The sequence below is a fragment of the Takifugu rubripes genome, chromosome 7 (assembly GCF_901000725.2).
Source record: "Takifugu rubripes chromosome 7, fTakRub1.2, whole genome shotgun sequence".
In the NCBI taxonomy this organism is placed as follows: domain Eukaryota; kingdom Metazoa; phylum Chordata; class Actinopteri; order Tetraodontiformes; family Tetraodontidae; genus Takifugu; species Takifugu rubripes.
In genome coordinates, this window is record NC_042291.1 from 16423093 (window position 1) to 16442441 (window position 19349).

The 19349-nt window shown below is 50.8% G+C and overlaps 1 protein-coding gene across 1 annotated transcript in view; it reads left to right on the top strand.

Moving 5' to 3' along the window:
• The first annotated feature begins 442 nt into the window (after positions 1–442).
• erfl3 (Ets2 repressor factor like 3) overlaps positions 443–19349 on the top strand; it is a 33758-nt gene continuing 14851 nt past the window's right edge. Inside the window, exon 1 of the mRNA XM_011605965.2 lies at positions 443–1077. Coding sequence (XP_011604267.1) covers positions 1056–1077 — 22 coding nt within the window. The 5' untranslated portion in view covers positions 443–1055. The remainder of the gene's footprint in view (positions 1078–19349) is intronic.

Genomic DNA, 19349 nt, shown 5'->3' on the forward strand with positions numbered 1-19349 from the left:
TTCTTCTGCTTCTCCCTCTATAGCTTCTAAACCGTACACAGCTAGATTAAATCTCGCCAAAAACAACTCCGCCTTTTAACAACGTGTGATTAAGCAGTTGGTGAAAAGATAAAGTAGAATCGTGATTTCCGGTATTCCGTGTAAATGACTAACGTTTTTCATACCGGTGTAATTATCCTGCGCCTAATTTGATCACTGTCCCCTGATTGACGTAGGTGGCTTTAAGAGTGCAGCCGCTCTCGCGCTACAATCGCAGTCGGATGTGATGTCACCCCGGCAGAGCCGTGTCAGCGCGCGCTATGGCGGTCTCCCGGGTAACGCCGCGTGCTCCAGTGACGCGAGCCCAGGCCCTGGCTCATGGTGAGTGGGCGTGACTCGCCACGTAACCCCCTCCCCCCTCCCACCGGCTGCGTCACTGTGGGCGGGGCCAGCTCGGAAGAGAGCGAGCGAAACACAACACCCGGAGCGAGGCGCGGGGGGAGGAGAGACGGAGCTGAATGGTGCGGGAGGGAGCCAAAGACTTGAAAAAGTCCAGAAAGATAGTTCCCTCTTCCATTTGTTTGGCTTTCAGACGAAACTTCGCCGAGGAGAGATGCCAAGGAGCGACGGAGATGCGGCCGAGTCGAGATGAGAGGCGGCAGGAGAGTTGAGGGGAAACTTGCTGAAGCGAGAGGGGTTTTTCCGCCTGCTTCGTGTCGGGACAGTTAGCCGCTTTCCGCCGCAACTTCAACAGACACCACCGCTGCTGCGTGCGGTGCCAAACTCGAAGACCGATCGCGCGTTTGTGCCCCCCCCCCCAGGCTGGTCGGAAAGAAGGCCGATTAGTGCTTCGTGAGCTGGGGAAGCGCGACGAGCGAGCGCGGCTGCCCCGTAATCGAGACCCGCCGAGGGAGAAGAAGGAGCGGCTACAAAAAGTTTCTTCCTCCAGTTTTCCAGCTTGGGAACTAGAGGGCGAGGAACAGGCCGGGAGACAGACTTTCATTCCACGGGCAACTTTGTGAAATTGGTCCCCAGCTCGGCAACTTCAGGCGTCCCTTCGTGGCTCCGGTGTGAGAATGAAAACCCCGGGGGACACTGGTAAGTTGGGCTTTTCAGCCTCCATTGATTCCTGTTTCTGACCATTTTACCCGGCCACTGCGGCTTGTTGTCGACATTCAGTTTCGAGTCCGAAACCTGTTGCTTGTCGCTTCTCGGGCGGGTTCGACTCTTCCGTGGAGGCTTTGGGGACACCATGCACCGAGCTCTGGAACAACTACTGTACAGTTGTTACAGCGACATCCTCCGTGTCACCCTGACAACCCAATTTCATCGTCTTGCATCTTTGGCACGACAGAATCTAAATGTTGGAGCCGTCCTGCGTTCTGTTCCCGAGGCGACCCGAGCAGGCGAGCCTCCTCAGCCAGTCACCGAACATCTCGAACATCTCGAACATCCACTCGTCTGCTCGGCTTGTGTGTCTGTGAAGTGAGAGTTGAGGGGATTTCCAGCTCTCAGCTGTGTTCCTGAAATGCTTGCATAAGTTTGCAGGCGCTTCCCTCAGCAGCAGCCCGGAGAACCCATGTTGTAGATGGTTCCGTAGCGAGGAGGAATTACCATCACAACCTGCCCACACTAGAAAAATGCACGTTGCCTGATTCTAGTAAACGTTGCATACATATATTAACTTGGATGACAGAGTCGTGGTCTTTTTGCCTTGTAAATATCCAAACACATTGTCACCGTGTTTGGCAGAAGATCCACCAAAGATGTGTAACTTTAGCAGATATTTTGTGGATTAGTCATGGGGATTAAACCGTTTTCTCTTGTATCAAACAGAAAAAACAAGAACATGCTCCATGCCAGGATGTGTTTATTCGGTGTTGACTATCCTGAGCGGAGCTTAACGTACATCCGTGCACATTGTGATGTCAGCGGCGCCGTGCGGCCCTGGTGTGGCACCGGGGATGTGGCCCTCCCTTCCCCCACCTGTTCTCAGCCCCTCGACCCTCCTCATTCCCACACACAGGGACACTCATTCTGCACAGGAGGCTCGTGCACGGTGTCGTGACATCAGAACATCCCGCTTTGATGACAAAGAATTCTGATGTTTCTAAATCCTGTCGGAGGCTACAAGAATCTAAGATTCTATCACAGTCGTGCTTGAACAATGGTGGGAAACGGATTTAATGTGTTGGACTTACAAAGAACTTGACTAAGTGGAAGCAAGTCAGCCCAGCACGTGCATGTGATGGTGGCACGACACCAATAATCACCTTATTATTATTATTATTATCATTATATTATCACGGCGCTGGTGTTTACTGATACTACGTCCGGTGTATCTTTAGTCCAGAAAGCTTGATCCGGAACAGGAACACATTTATAATCACTGCAAGTTTCATTTTATTTGAGAAGACGTATCATTTATCTCAGGCTTTTTCCTTATCTCCCGACGCCTTTATTTAACTTGTTGATCACAGTGCTTCCCCATTCTGCCTAATCGTTCTTTCTTTGCCATAAGGACAGAAGTTGCTGCATGTTTGTGCCTCCAGTGCAGCATTTACAACATTGCCTGGATAAATGCAGGATAAAAGTGTCATCATCTCATCCTGGGATGCTTTGTGATGAAGGATTAATCCCGTGTGATGCCAACGGTGCCTGGCTTCTTTCACGTCGCCACTGGATTCTTGCGCTCTGTTTATCACTTTCATTTTATTAGTCTGAGAAGATGATGGGATTCCTGCTGCGATAAAGAGTTGATGTGATGAAGCAGGAAATGGTGGCGCTAATCTGGCGACGCTGGCAGGCCTGCATTGTTTTGAAGTTGTTGGAAAGTGATTTAATTTGCCTTTTTTATCTTATCACTGCCGCAGGCCGGCCTTTGTTCCATTTTGATGTCGTTTCGGGAATCGTTCGGAGGGATATTGTGTTGCTCCGAAGAGAAAGTCACACTGTACCTTTGCGAGCATGTTAACGAACGGGCTCATAATTGGGTTCTGGTAACAGACGCCTCCCTCCATCGCTCCAGCTCTCTCCAAGCATTTCAGTTTTTCTTTAGGTTATCTCCTGTCACTCTTTCATCCCTGCGATGACATAAAGACTGGTGGGTCGCTTTGTGTGATGGAATTACATAGTGGGACCCCGGGCACTAGAGTGGCCATTGTGTGTGTGTGTGGAGTGTGGGACAATGGTGGGAGTGGGGTAAGCCTTGGGGCTAATTGTGTATGGACCTGTGGGGCCAGGGACCTCTCATTGTAGTCATAATGGTGCAGAGCAGCTCATAGTTTGGTGCTTTGACAAGTGAAGAGATGGCACTTCTGTGTGTGTGTGTGTGTGTGTGTGAGAGAGAGAGAGGGTTAGAGAAAGAACTGAAAGTAAATTAAGTACATGTAGGTGCATCGATCTTTTTTTCATCCGTCTTTCAACCATTTCGTGAAACTTAATGAGGACTTTTTGTGCTGCTTTCCTGTGATTGACACGACTTATTTCTGATTTCTGACCTATTTCTGCCAGACATACGCAGTCTGACTGCCCTCCCATCCTTACGTGTCGGGGTAGGAGACACATTTGGGTGCAGGGAACTGAGAGGGAACATGTTTCCATGCTAGTATATGCTTTCCACTCCTAACACAAGCACCTTGAAGATAAGCACACTGATTAGCCTTATCTGTAAAACTCCTTCATAGTGCACTGCTGACACAGCTAAACCTTCACCTCATGAAGTGGCGTCCTGCTGGGATGATGTTCTGCTCAACCAACAAACATCATGTCTCTACCAGACAACAACAAACCTGGTGGTTTCTCGTGGGGAAAAATAAAATATAATAATACGAACATTGTGTCTGATTTTGACAAATGACATGAGATTGAGGCGTATTTAGCCAGTAATGTGGCCTCAGAGAACAATGTGCTCAGCCAGATGCCAATAATGAACCTCTCCGTTTGTCCTGTGCTGCCCTTGAACCCACAGCCAACAAGGCAGCCACCCGCCCGCGGCCGTCTGGCTGCTGTCCAGCGTCACCGCCAGCGTGCTCGCCCACCCGCCTCAGGGGCTAACCCATTTAGCGTCAGCCATCGAGCGGTATAGATTATCGGCCTTTGGTTTGCTGTTTGAGTCTATAAAGTGCGTTTCAGCTTTGCGACACGTCCCGGGTGAAGGTGCTGATGGCGGGAGCCTACTCTCCCCCTGGTGCCGTCGGTCGTAGCCACAGCGTGACCCCGTATCGACTGTATTGGCTATTAATCTGCTGCAGTAATGAGTTTGGTCTGTGGTGCGGGCCCTCTCTTACACACGTCTGGCAGTGGTGCACCATTGATACTAGATAACTGTAAGTCTTTAAGAAACGTGCACGAATGCATGCAAAACACTGGCTCACTCTCACACACTGCTCCCTTTTATTGGAATTCTTGGACCTCCCACATTCCTGCTTGGAAGGTTAATAGTTGCCGGCTGTGTTGCATTACTCATGAGGGGAAAACACAACAGTTACTATTTCTGCCAGCCTTTCCTCAACACACCAAATTAGTTCCTAGCAAATGAATGCACACATGCATGTGCTCATACACAGGCAGATTTTAAGAGGACAATAAAATCCTCTTAAAAATAAAAGCATTCTCAAATGTAAACGTTTTATTAAACCCAGAAGTCCAAGAACCTGCATCGACCCTATGCTATAGGCACACGCATCAGGAATCTCTACATATGGTTTAAAACAAAGGGGCTGGATTTGCTCTTGGTTTGTCTTTGATAAGACAGCGGAACGCTTCCACGGTCTGACTGACACAGAAAAGCGTGTTTAATCTAACAGGTTATTGAGCTGTAGCAAACGTTAGCATTGCTTTAGCGCCAGAACATGCCAACTTTGGAATCGTTACATATTAAACCTGAGCTGCTAACGACGCCACGCCGGCAGGGAAAATGATTTTTCTCCTGTCGCAACAATGACTAATCTTTGTTTCTTGGCCACAGGTCAAGCCGGTCGTTTCCGGTCAGATCTGTCGCGTCTGTACGTGCTGTTGGTGGCTGGAAACTTCTCTCTGCCCACTTTCACTTCTCACTGCCTCCACTTTTTGCCTTTAAGCTGTTGAAGATGTTAGCTGCGACTGCACAGGACAGACGACGCCGAGCGTCCCCCAACCGGGGACGAGCGGACAGCAGCGCGTTGCCTGGGCCGCCGTCGCTGGCGCCCTCGGCTGTTTCCACCTGTTGATGTCGGGAGCGGCGATCAAATGCCATTAAAGTTGTGAAGCCTACTAACATTTACACAATGGGAAGGCGGTCGTGTGCTGTCGAGACGCTTCTTCGCCGCCGGGCGGTCACCTGGCGCTAGCGTCTCGGTGTGGGTGTGAGACTGTAGAGCAATATATCGTTGTTCATCTAAATCCTTGCAAACTTGTTGTGTTTTGTTAAAGTTGGATCAAACCTGATCAGATCTGTTGTTCAGTTGTCAGAGGATAAAAGGAAATCTGGATGATGTCATGACTGTAGGCACCTGAGCGTTCTCGTGCAGCCCCGATCTTTGTCTTCAGGTGAGGTGATTCTTGGAGGAGGCTGATGCCCCCAATGTGCACGTGATGGTGGTGGCTGAGCCCAAGTCAGTGGACATTGGTCATGAATGTAACCCCATGGCAACCATTAACCATTAAAAGTGATCTGATCACTGACATGTTACCGGGATCACGGGAGCTACGGGACAGGATAAAGGAAAAGTCAATAAACTAAACGGACTAAACGGGTAGAAAATGAGGCAGACTTTTCCAGGTGCTGGGCCACCTGAGCCTGGTTCTGGGCCGGTTTAGAACCGCGTCCCACTGCAGAACAACGTCTGAATGTGGTGCTGGAGCTCTTGAACCTGATCTGACACACACACACACACACACACACACACACACAGAGAGACAGCAAATATCGGGTAACTGTGCGTCTCTGCTCTCTAAACGAGAGGCTTTATTCTGACCCTCACGACACCCCCGGCTGTCCTTTAGGCACCATACCGCTGCGTCACCTCTCCGCCGGTTAAAGTTTGCATTGTGATCCGAGCCAGCCAGGCATGAGGCTACCGACCAAATCTCACTTTACTCTTCTCAGAACACTACTTGTGTTACACGTCAGTACAAAACGTGCGCGCGCTCCTGCAGCAGTGCCCAGTGTGCACCTCTTTTTAAACCTTCACAAATGCGTTTTCTTCAGCTCCCTCCTCGTTATTTATTGCTTCATCTATAGGAGTGGGGTGTGAATGTATGCATTTCTTTGCATTTGGCCACTAGGTTGCAAACGGCTTGTCTGGAACAGGAGAAACGTTTGGAGCGACGTATCTCTGGCTGAGAGGCGACGTGGACTCTGGTATGTGCTGGAGGCAGCGGTATGCTTTCAATAACTGGACTTGTTCAGAAGTCACATCTGAGCAGCGTTGCTTCCTCCTCTCGTTACTACTCGTGAGACAAAATCCGACACGTCAGCAGTTCCAGCTTTCCGCCCTAATTAGATATTTTGACTTCTTACAGACACAGCGAGCTGTTTTCGAAAGGCACATGGAAACTACTGTCATTATAAAAATGAGGGGAGTCGCATGGCGCTGAGCTGCCGATGGCGCTCCAAACGGGCCGCGTTCACATTGCAACACAACACATGCAAGCACACGGTAGAATCCCATAATCCCCCCACCGGTGCATCGCCTCCAAGGGTGCCTCTTTTCCTCCCAGTGGTAGTTCTCGCCCTGAGTGGTGTTGTAATGTGTCCTCCTAATCTCCTTAGATTAACTCCAGTAATGCTGCTCATGCTGAGGACATCTTTTTTTGTCAGGATCTGTGCACAAACTAGCTGATAAAGTAGCTCACAGGCAGGAAGAGCGGCCGCGGGCGCTTGTTTCTGAGGGTTTTGATCACGCCACTGATGGGATTCTGACTCGATCCTGGTCCCATCCTCTGATTCGGGACGGAGCTGAGTGGAGCTCCTCACCCCTCTCTAACCCCTCAAGTCAGCAGACACTCCCAGCAGAAAGGCAGCAGAGTTTGAATAGTTCCTCTGGCTATTTTTATCTGGGAATCTGCCTCTGTGTTGGACGCAGGTTGTGGGGGTGGAGGACAAATATCTGCTCCAATTTTGGGTGATGGGAAGTCAGCAAAAGTGCGAGCGCCTGCGTAGCTGGCAGGATGCTATTGAAATGCTGCCTGGCGCCAAGTTAAACTTTGTCTCCTGTCGCCCTCCTCCTCTTTCCCTTCATCCCCTCCCCCACTCCCCCCTCTTTTCTTTGCCTCTTTCGCTGCTCCGTCTCTCTCCCTCCCTGCACCCCATGAAAGGAATGCAAAATCACATTTGGAGTTTTCTTTTCAACCAGTTTTTCCTCTTCCTCCGCCTGTCTGTCCTCGCCGAGCCGACTGTCTCTCTTTGTCTTTATCTCATTACTCTCCCTTCATGTTCAGACCTGTTCTTTTCGAACTTTGAGCTAAATAGTCCCAGGCTGCTGTCACCTAAGGAGGTTATCTTCCACACAGGAGGCAGTGCCGTAGAAAGTGTAAATACGCCGTTTAAACATGCCAGGATTAAAAAGGATTTAGATCTTAGCTCCACAAATTCCAGGATTGTCTGATCTGTGCGCATTGTGTAAAATTAAACCTGGTCCTGCAGTGGGGGGGCCGCCTGCACATAATTGCTACCCAAATGCTCTCAGTTCAGCTGGCACCGCCGATGTGTTTGTGTGTGACAGAAAAATTGCTAAGCTGCTACAGAAACGTCCTCTGCCTTTTCTGGGCCTCTTCTATCCTTCCAGACGATCCCACTTAGATTTCCGGGCGTTTTTACACGGACTTGAGAAATGGAAAAGTGAAGAAGAGACTACAAATCCGTCTTCCTCGTTCGGGATTGGCCGGTTATTTGCTCGACTTTGAAGGCAGATGTGTGCGCGGGATAGAGCGATAGTGTTTTCCCTGGAAACAGGCGAGTGTGTGTGTGTGTGTGTGTGGTGTGTGTGTGTGTGTGTGTGTGTGTGTGTGTGTGTGTGTGTGTGTGTGTGTGCACCCACAGATGCTGTGAGTGAAACCTTTTTAGGCATCGATTGACCCTTTCAACCCAGCGTCCTCTCCCTCCTTCTCACTATCCTCCCTGTGTCACCAATCCACGGGCTAATACCCCAGTGGCGGCTCCTCTTCCATTAGCCTTCTCCCTTTCCTCCTCTCTCCCTCTTCTGTCTCCTTCCCTCCTCGCTCCCTCTTCTGTCTCCTTTCCCTCCTCGCTCCCTCTTCTGTCTCCTTTCCCTCCTCGCTCCCTCTTCTGTCTCCTTTCCCTCCTCGCTCCCTCTTCTGTCTCCTTTCCTCCTCGCTCCCTCTTCTGTCTCCTTTCCTCTCTCCCTCTTCTGTCTCTGCTTTACCTACAAGCTGATTTGTTCCACGACCTCTCCATGAAGGCATCCATCACGTTTGTGTGTTTCCTGTAGCACGGAGCTCAGATTTATAAAAGCGCGGAGAAGCGAAATGAGGATCCTTCACGGGTTAAAAGGAGATCCAGCTCCCAGTTCTGGTGATCCGGGTCTCCAGGTGTGTCGGGTTCTTGTGTGTCTGTGTGCAGGCCGAGGAGCATCTGAATAATGCATCGGATCATTGGAAAGGTATTTATAGTAAAGAAACGTGATAAAAGTTTCATGAAAACGTCGGCCATTAGTCCTCCACATCGTGCAGTATATCCTCACGTGCACACGTTACTATCCAATATCTTCGGTGCCATTAGTGGATCACGTCCTCCACACGTCCTTGAACTAATATCTCCACACAATTTAAAGGTTTAATTGGGAGAAAATGTGCTTTGTCTAATTCAAAATTTAGATGCTATAGAGAAAAATGGCGGTGTGTTGACATCAAGGTTGTGGTGGCCTGTGTGTGCACGATGTTGTGTGTGTGTGCACGATGTTGTGTGTGTGCACGATGCTGCTGCTAAAGCAGCACAGCCCAGCAGTCATCTTACCCTCGGTCATAATACTTTATCCATGTCCATTTTTAGCATCAGATGTCACCCAGTGAAATTATGTAACATCCAGGCAGTTGCATGTGGTTGAACACACACACACACACCCACACACACACACACACGCTGGCCTACTGTACGTACAGCCAGTGATTGTTTTTTCAGAGATTATGGCTTTTGATGAAAAGAGCAGCTAGCTTGATTGTAGCCGGTGAGAGAGGGAAACAGGGATCAAAGCAACAGGCTTCCGAGTGGAGAACGTTAAACACTCTGGAGCAAAGAGCAACGACCTTTACGACGTTTTTATGGGGAGCTGGAAGACTTATCTGAAGACTTATGACACTAAATCATATGGAATTAACTTAAAATGACATTTGTGTATGAGTTCATCTTAAGGATGTTGATCATTAATAGAATTGGTTTATAGCGCAACATAAGTAAATGGGTTCATATTGAGTGACGTTAGCACCTTAGATATTATCAAGCCGTTAGTTTTTGCTCATTCAGATATTAGCGGCTCATTTGTTTTGCTTTTATGCTGGGATGTTCCTATTTACTAAATGTTAATCTATTTTACATAATATGTTACGTAGAAATGGAACGCACGCGATCTAAATGTCCTTGAGCTAAAGAAAAGACAACCTATGAATTGGTGTTGGGGGAACATTTTAATGAAGGATATAGATCAGTTTAAAGTAAGTTATGGGTGTTTCACACACGTATCCAGTCACACAGCTAGCCTCGCCAACGTTAGCGTGTGGGTGTTGGTGTTTTTGTCTGGCCGGCATTAGCTGTGCTTCCTCTTCCTCCCTGAGGTTAGCGAGTGCAGAGGTGTATGTGGGAATGTGTGTGTGTGAGTCACTGATGTCAGCAACGTGAATGCGTGACCACGTTTCCCTGGAGGATCTAAGGTGTGGCAGCAAGGTGCAGATTCTGCACCATGTGTCACCTGGAACCTGCTCTTCTTACATTAGCTTTGTTCATCAGATCAGAATGGGGAGGGCAGGACCTGCTCTGGTGGGAGGGTCTCTACCTGAACCTTTCTCACCTTTACCTTTTGGAGCAGATGGGATGGATGCTCATTTTGTATAACTCGTCCTTCCAGCTGACGGTTTTGTGATTAAACCCCCTCTGTGTAACTGAGAGGTCTTCCCTGTACGTTGTTAACGTGCACCCACAAGCCCGTCCCCATGTGTTCACACACACATGCACAGGCAAAAGCTCTGGAACACCGAGGTGGTGCCTGATGTTTTACCATGCAACGCTAATCTGTGTGTGTGTCTGTCTGTCTGTCTGTCTGTGTGTCTGTGTGTGTGTGTCTGTGTGTGTGTGTGTGTGTGTGTGTCTGTGTGTGTGTGTCTGTCTGTCTGTGTGTGTGTGTCTGTGTGTGTGTGTATGTGTGTGTGTGTGTGTGTGTGTGTGTGTGTGTGTGTGTGTGTCTGTCTGTCTGTCTGTCTGTCTGTGTGTGTGTGTCTGTGTGTGTGTGTGTCTGTCTGTCTGTGTGTGTGTGTGTGTGTGTGTCTGTGTGTTCTTATGTAACGTTGATGGGGATAAATTACAGTTCTCACTGTCTCTGCAGATTTGAGCTGTTTGAGCTCACTTCCTTCCCCGAGTGTATTCATGTGTCTTTTTGCTCACTTCCTTCCTTTTTCTCTCTATCCGGACATCTGTTGTTTTTTTGAATCGACTGATTTTACCAAAACAACATCAAACATTGCGCGTTTATCTCTGTGGCCTTCTAAGCATCGGTGATGTGGCCTGGCCGGTCCTGTTGTAATGATATCAACGATATTTAACGATATCAACGATATTTAATGATATTTAACGATATTTAACAGATATCAGCTCTTTTATCAGGTTCTTTGTGGTGGCTGCTTCTGCTGCAGCTATCAGACGGCCTTTTCCACCCTTTTTCCACCCTTTTTCCAGCCTTTTCCTCCCTTTTTCCACCCTTTTCCAGCCTTTCCACCCTTTTTCCAGCCTTTTCCTCCCTTTTTCCACCCTTTTTCCACCCTTTTTCCAGCCTTTTCCACCCTTTTTCCACCCTTTTCCAGCCTTTTCCTCCCTTTTTCCACCCTTTTTCCAGCCTTTTCCTCCCTTTTTCCACCCTTTTCCACCCTTTTCCAGCCTTTCCACCCTTTTTCCAGCCTTTTTCTCCCTTTTTCCACCCTTTTTCCACCCTTTTCCACCCTTTTTCCAGCCTTTTCCACCCTTTTTCCACCCTTTTCCAGCCTTTTCCACCCTTTTTCCACCCTTTTCCACAGCGAGCTGCATGCAGATGTTTAACTTTAACACTTATTTCTCGTCGGGGTCACATGGCTGCTGAGGTTTTCCCTGCGGTCGCCTGGCGAGAGGCGCGGTGACACTTGCAGGTCACCAGTCGATTGGGGGGCACACTCGACTTTAGCTCACACCCGGGGCACTTCTGCGCGTGCACGTTGACAGTAGCGGGAACGAGGAGGCTCGGGACGAGCGTGCAAACGCCTCACGGAACGACCCGGGCTGGATCTGAACCGGAACACTTCTGCTCCGGGTGTGTTTTATTTATAGGTCCTAGGACAATTAAACTGGCATATCGATACACATCAAGTGGTACATCCTGGGAGGGTGTGTGTGCATGCGTGTGTGTGTGTGTGTGTGTGGGGGGGGGGGGGGGGCGGGGAGAAGGAGACTGGGCGAGCTAAGCGGACCGGTCCGTGCCAGTAGTTACAGCTGTCTGCTCACTGCTGAGCTCATTTCTTTGTTGGGTGGATGAGTTCCATTGTTCTGATGGGCGACTGGCACGGTAGTGCACGGGAGGATGCGCAGCGTGCACCAGGCTGAGATGGTCGGGCTCGTCTGGCGGCGCCGTCACGACCCGTGCTTCAGGTCTTCACCGCCCACTCTTCCCGGTTGCTCTCCTGTCCTTCCCTTCGAGATTTTGCTCTTCTCTCCAGTTACATCATCATCATCGGCCGCTTCTGCCTCACTCTCTCGCTCTCTTGCATAACGTGCAGCTTTATTTGCTCCAGCAGAGGATTCTAATCTTTCCCATGAGGCCGAGCGCAGAAGCCCGGAGAACAGGGGCTTGACCCGACCTTTCCCCCCCCCCCCATCCATGTGCTCCGCCTCATTAACTTACTCTGTCCACCAATTAATGCAGTCTAGACTTCAGCATCACCACACTGACATTTTTTTTACACATTCAGCTCATTATGTGCGTGTACAAATTTTGCCCCCCCCCACACACACACACACACACACACGCACACACACACACACACACACACACACGGTCGCCTCCAGGAAGAACAAATGAATACGTTCTGTTGCTGCTAATGTAACGCAGGGATGCAGGCTGCACTGTTGCTTTGTGCACGTCAGAAATGCGTGCACGCTCATGACAGTGTCCACTGAACTGAAATGTGCTCCTGTGATTCCTCTCAGTCACCCACGTGCACGCACATACAAACAATATGCTGCCGGACGGCAAAGTCGCTGCACCAACGCCAGCGTTGCGTAATGGAGATCAACACTGCTTAATCAGCTTTAGGAGACGTGCTTAACGAGCTGGGGCGAGTGCTGAGGAGGAGGAGGAGGAGAGAGAGACGCCAGGAAGGCCAGTGGACTCAAGACAAGGTCATAGAAATGGGGGGGGGGGTAGAAGAGGGGAGGCTGGCTGATGGGGAGAAGGAGAAAGTGGTGACAGGTGGTGGCATCGCATGTGTCCCTGTTTACGATGGGTAAACATACACACAAGCATAAATGGCTGCATTCTGCCCCCCGCCCCCCCGTCCCCCGGAGCAGCCCGTCCCCCCCGCCCCCCGGAGCAGCCCGGCGTGCTGCACGGAACATCTCGCTGTGATGCAGGTGAGGGCAGAGCGGCGGCACCGTAAAGGTCTGACGCCACGCCAGCGTTGTGTTGTGGACCCACCTAAAGCTGATGCGTTATGAATTAAAGACACAACGTGCTGGAACCTTGGTGGCGTCGCCGCTCTGCTGAGTCAGCAGATAACGAGCGGGGCCTTTGATGGCTTTTAAAGAAGCCTAATTGCGTATTAGTTCCCCACGTGTGAAACTAACCTCATTGTGCACATTTACACAAACGCCTCCTGCACAATGTTGTCGTCATCATTCGTGTGTATTTCTGAATAATCCTCAGCACATGTCAGAGCTGGTAGGTAAACAAATGCATATTTTACGTCATAAAATAGCTTTACTATTGTTTACTATTGTTATGACCAGCACGACATTAATTATGTGTAATTAAAGCTTTACTCTTTTGGATTCAATGTCATAGGTTTTATATAAAATCTTTTAGAAAGTAGTAAATCCCGAGAGCTTCTGATAAATGATTTAATCTCGTTTCTAGTTTATACTGTTGAACCTGCCGTTTCAAGCTTGGCGTGTAATTATCCATCTATTAGCACGTTGTCTCCGAGCTGTTGTACATGGTTACAAATGTGCAGCAGGAAGGTGTGAAGAACAACAGCAGCAGCGAGCTGATGGCGTCCCCTGCTCACTCCTCACCAGGGGACGCCTCAAATACCCGTCTACCCGCCCCCTGGTCACCCTTAAGTCCCATTTAGCTCTGCCCATTATTACCTAGCTTACAGGTGAGTTAGCCTGCAGTTCTGTTTGTTGCATGGCAGCAGGTTCTGGGGGGGTTGCTGTGTTCCGTGTTCACGTCTCTGTATAGAACGTGCACGTTGTTTCCCTTTTTATGAGGAATCGCTGTGGGTTCCTGTATGTGACAACACTATAAATACCTTCCAAATGGAAGCCGTTATCACTCCCGGAGCTGGCAGAGAAAAACATGATTCCCCAGAGGCTTTTTCACGCTCACCTCCCGTTTGAACAACAGTGCACGGCTCATAACAAACGGCACAAACATGCACAGGCTTCCAGTTGGAGGTATGCACAGAAGTGCATTGGAATATCCCAAACCTGGAATATTTAATCACACATGCACTAAAATCTGGACATTAAAAGGAAGTCTTACTATTTCTTCTAGTAAACATTACTGACAATGCAAAGGAGCCTGGGATAATCTTCTGTTGTCCTCGTCTACTAGATTTGGTTAGATTCTGTCTAACAGGACGACTGTAAATGGCAGCTGAGCCTGAAGGTACCGTTAAATAAATAAATAATCTGTGGCTTCCATTGCTGTTGTAGCAGAAGCATCTCAGCAGAAACGCCTCTACCGTGCGGTGCTGAGGGCGACCAGCAGGGACCCAGGAGGGGGGTCAGGTGTCCGGCCCTCACACACCTAGAATGTTGATCCGCTGCGGAATGTGTCCGTCTCAGACAGGAGCTGCTCTCTCTGGACCTGCACGGCGCTCGTCTTTCATGTCGTCCACAAGACTCCTCCGAGGTTTTCCCGACCCAAAGTTTAGAGGAGTTGAGGAAAGCATTGGCCACAAGAGGCTGTCAGAACCAGACGGGGGGGGGGGGGGGGGCTGGCTGCTGTGGATGGCTGACTGTTGATTTTAAAGACCGTGGGGATGTTTCTGTTCTGAGACGAGCTCAGTGGACACGAGACCAGAACCGGGATCATGTGTGCGACCTGTTGCTGGCTGATGCTAGCCTGGCCCGCGTTAGCTCTCCTCCTCCTCCTCCTCCTCCTCCTCCTCCTCCTCCTCCCATTCTATTACCTATATGTGTCTCTGTTCCAGGCTGAACACATTAATTGCACATTTATGCTTTTTTTTTTTTTTTTCTGTTCATTTCTGGAGGAGTTATTTTTAGGCGTTAAGTGTCTGGTTGCTAGGAGACTGTGTGCGTGTCCATGCTGACACTCACATTCACACAAATAAAGATAAACACAGAGTGTAGCTGTTGTTATGGACAGCAGCCGGGCACCGTGTGTGTGTGTGTGGGGGGGGGGGGGGGGGGGGGGTTGCTATGTTGTGGTGCACGCCTAAAACGCTCGGTGTGGTTTTACCTTTTCAAATTCTCACCATTTTTATTATGTTCCTCCAGAATTGATTCATTTGAAGGTTTAGAACTGAACAGGCACTCGGGCCGGCGGGTCAGAACCCTGTGGGGGTCAGAACCCTGTGGGGGTCAGAACCCTGTGTGAGGCTCAGAACTCTATGGGGGTCAGAACCCTGTGTGAGGGTCAGAACCCTGTGTGAGGGTCAGAACTCTATGGGGGTCAGAACTCTATGGGGGTCAGAACCCTATGGGGGTCAGAACCCTGTGTGTGGGTCAGAACCCTGTGTGGGGTCAGAACCCTGTGTGTGGGTCAGAACCCTGTGGGGGTCAGAACCCTGTGTGAGGGTCAGAACTCTATGGGGGTCAGAACCCTGTGTGCGGGTCAGAACCCTGTGTGTGGGTCAGAACCCTATGGGGGTCAGAACCCTATGGGGGTCAGAACCCTGTGTGTGGGTCAGAACCCTGTGTGGGTCAGAACCCTGTGAGGGTGCAGCAACATCCTGTTTGATGGCGTATTTCAGGAAACAACCAACATCTACCACCTTTTCTTAGACACATCTCAAGTGAGCGGTAATGATCCTTGGAATTCTATTTTTGCTCAAGTGTGGCGACGCCTTCCAATTATCTCACAAACACACGGCAGCAGCAGCGAGTGTGTGGCTGAGAAGTGATATCGGAACGCAGGTACGGAGAGTCCAATCAGTCCTGATGAACATTGATTCACAGGGCACAGGTCACCGGGTGCTGCTATCACAGAAAGGCTCTTTTACTGCGCATGTTTGGTGCACGCATCAACGTACGTGATAAAGGCCACACACACACGCGCACACACACACACACACACACACACACGCACACACACACACACACACACACACACACCAGGATGATCAAACAGGTTGGCTTGATTTCATTTCCTTGAGCCCTGCAGGTGTCTCACACAGGTGTATTTTAGGCTCCAGTTGATGGGCGGTTCCCTGACAGGTCGGGTCCAGTCAACACCTGACACAGCTCATTTAGAAGTAGGAATCGTGTTGGTGCGTCCTTAGCTTTGAATCCTCAAGCTCGACTTTTCACGCTCTTAAATCGACGCCGTAGATCGCGTCCGGTGCACGGGGAGATAATGCCCTTTGCACTCCTACATTTAGGGGTGTGCTCACACTCAAAGGCACTCGTGCAGGAAACGGTGAGTGTGGGCAACGTGTTGTTGAACCAGGGGTCAAGTGTCAGCTGGCTCCTCTCTGCAAAACTGTTGGATGGTGAAGTGCTTTAACAGCAGCCTGCGAGCGCCAGCGATGGCGTGCACAGAAGATAAGGGGGCCTGCAAGGGAGCCTGCATGGGAGCCTGCAAGGGGGCCTGCAAGGAGCCTGCAAGGAGCCTGCAAGGAGCCCTGCAAGGGGGCCTGCAAGGGAGCCTGCAAGGAGCCCTGCAAGGGGGCCTGCAAGGAGCCTGCAAGGAGCCTGCAAGGAGCCCTGCAAGGGGGCCTGCAAGGGAGCCTGCAAGGAGCCCTGCAAGGGGGCCTGCAAGGAGCCTGCAAGGGAGCCTGCAAGGAGCCCTGCAAGGGGGCCTGCAAGGAGCCTGCAAGGGAGCCTGCAAGGAGCCCTGCAAGGGAGCCTGCATGGGAGCCTGCATGGGAGCCTGCATGGGAGCCTGCATGGGAGCCTGCATGGGAGCCTGCAAGGGGGCCTGCAAGGGAGCCTGCAAGGGAGCCTGCATGGGAGCCTGCATGGGAGCCTGCAAGGGAGCCTGCATGGGAGCCCTGCAAGGGGGCCTGCAAGGGAGCCTGCAAGGGAGCCTGCAAGGGAGCCTGCATGGGAGCCTGCAAGGGAGCCTGCAAGGGAGCCTGCATGGGAGCCACTCATGCGACCATGAGTGGACATGCGACCATGACTGTGGACATGCGACCATGACTGTGGACATGCGACCATGAGTGGACATGCTACCATGACTGTGGACATGCGACCATGAGTGGACATGCGACCATGACTGTGGACATGCGAACATGACTGTGGACATGCGACCATGACTGTGGACATGCGAACATGACATGCGACCATGAGTGGACATGCGACCATGACTGTGGACATGCGAACATGACATGCGACCATGAGTGGACATGCGACCATGACTGTGGACATGCGACCATGACTGTGGACATGCGACCATGACTGTGGACATGTGACCATGACATGTGACCATGCAACCATGACATGTGACCATGACTGTGGACATGCGACCATGACTGTGGACATGCGACCATGACTGTGGACATGCGACCATGACATGCGACCATGACTGTGGACATGCTACCATGAGTGGACATGCTACCATGACTGTGGACATGCGACCATGACTGTGGACATGCGAACATGACATGCTACCATGAGTGGACATGTGACCATGACATGTGACCAGTGTAAAAGGCCTCCGCTGCGTTATTTCCTATAAAGGGATTTTTCTTGATCTCGTCCATCTTTAAAAAGACCATCTCCTCTCTTAATGTGGTTGGTTCCCGCTGCATTTACAAACACACTGTTTCTTCATTTGTGCGTGGGAGGAGCCCCCCCCCCCGGGAAGCTGTCTGGAGAGACCCCGACGCCCTGGGAGCCGGGGGGCACTTGGGGAAAAGTAAATATACCTAACAGCACCCTGAGAGCAAGGGACAGCTCTCCCACTGACACAATATTATTTTGCTCTTGTTAACAGACTCTGGGGAGCGTGCACGACCACACAAACACATGGGCTCCCTGCAGGCCTGTTGTTTATGCATGTAATTACACACAATGTGGTCCAGCCCACATTAGCTCTCGCCAGCGCCACCGGCTCTGGACCTTGGGCCTGTGCACGTGGACTTCCTTTGGTGCTGCTGGGGACTGTGCACATCACAGTCGAGTCTCCCAGTTGATCAAATACTGGGAATACTGGGAATACTGGTGCTTTAATCCCCGTCTGCCTGTTGTATTTTGACCGGACACGTTTTACTAAATCAAAACCTTCACTGTGATTTCCTGCTGAGGCTTATGGGAGGTTTTCTCTTTACGTGCGCACGCCTCGTGGCCTTTGACAGAGCGCGCACACTGATTATTATGGGATGAACAGGCAATAATTGTGCCGTCATCAGACTAACGTGCTGAGCTGATGCAGCAGATTTAAAGCTGGTGGTCTTAATGGAGAACATCCCAGCAGCCCATTCCCCCGAGCTCGCTCCTCCCCTCCCGTTTCCTGGAAAACACATCCGTCTGTTCCCTGGAAGGACAGAAGCGCACGGAGACGCACGGAGACGCAGCCACTCGGCTGATGTCCTGTTCTCTTCAGCCTCTGGTCCATTTGTTCCCTCCCTGCCTTGGTGTTCCTTGGTGTTCCTCCTCCCTCCCTCCACCCTCCTGCTCCCGTCCATCCATGTTACGTCTTCTCACTCTTTTGCTGTGCAGTTGAACAATAACCCCAGTGTGTGTAAGTGTGTGCGGGGCTATTTTTGGACCCTGGAAGGCCACAGAGCACTCTGTTCCTCCTGCGCCCTCTGCACTCCAGCTATAGGGGAGAAGAAGCTTATGGAAAATGCAACATGACCTCTGAGAACAGTTGAAATGCCGACCAGTTCAACCTTCACTCCAGTGATTCCTGCCATCATCTTGTCTCTTCCCATGTCCCTGCCTCTCTGTCCCCAAGTCTCGTCCCCTTGTCCTGCTGCATCGTTAATCGGTCCTTGCTGCGACCCGTTCAGGTTCAGGGCTCTGTGCTCTGATTACCCCCCTCCTTTGACACCCCCCAGCTCTCTCCTGCTCTCTCCTACTCTTGCTTTCTCCGTCTCGCCCTTAAAGTCTTCCATTATTCCCACGAGCTGCTGGTCTCGTGTCTTTTCTTGGAGCTCACTGCTTCGGGCCCTTTTACTTATTGAAGTCTAGCTTGTGTATGTTTGAATTATTGACATGTAGGCAAATACTCCACATTACTTAATAATTCTGCTTTTATAGCCAGCGGATAGTGATCTCACTGTCCCGACCCACACACACGTCCATCCGTCTTTTACCAGTGTAACTAAAAGCTGTTGCTTCCTTGGGGGGTAACGCCCCCCCCCCCCCCCCCGAACGTCCTCACGAGCAGCTTCAACCGTCACGTGTGTTCTCGGTGCTCTGCTGCTATTTGTGATCGGAGGTCATTGTTTGACTCCACATAGTCGGAATAGCAGCAGCGTCGGTCGTCTGCCACCAAGATCACAGAGGAAAAGAGGCATCCGCACTCCTGGAGCGAAGGCGGCGGGTGGGGGGGGGGCAGGAGATGGAAGAGGGGACGGGGGAGCAATCTGATCTGGATGACAACAGACTACCAGACGAGCTATGACCTCATCCCTCTCTTAACCCCCCCATCCTCTCCCACACTCGCCATTGTCTCTCTGACTCCCTTCCCACTTTTGTTTCCTTTGACCCCCCCCCCCCCCACACACACACACACACACACACAACACACACACATACACACACACACCCCTGTTGCATC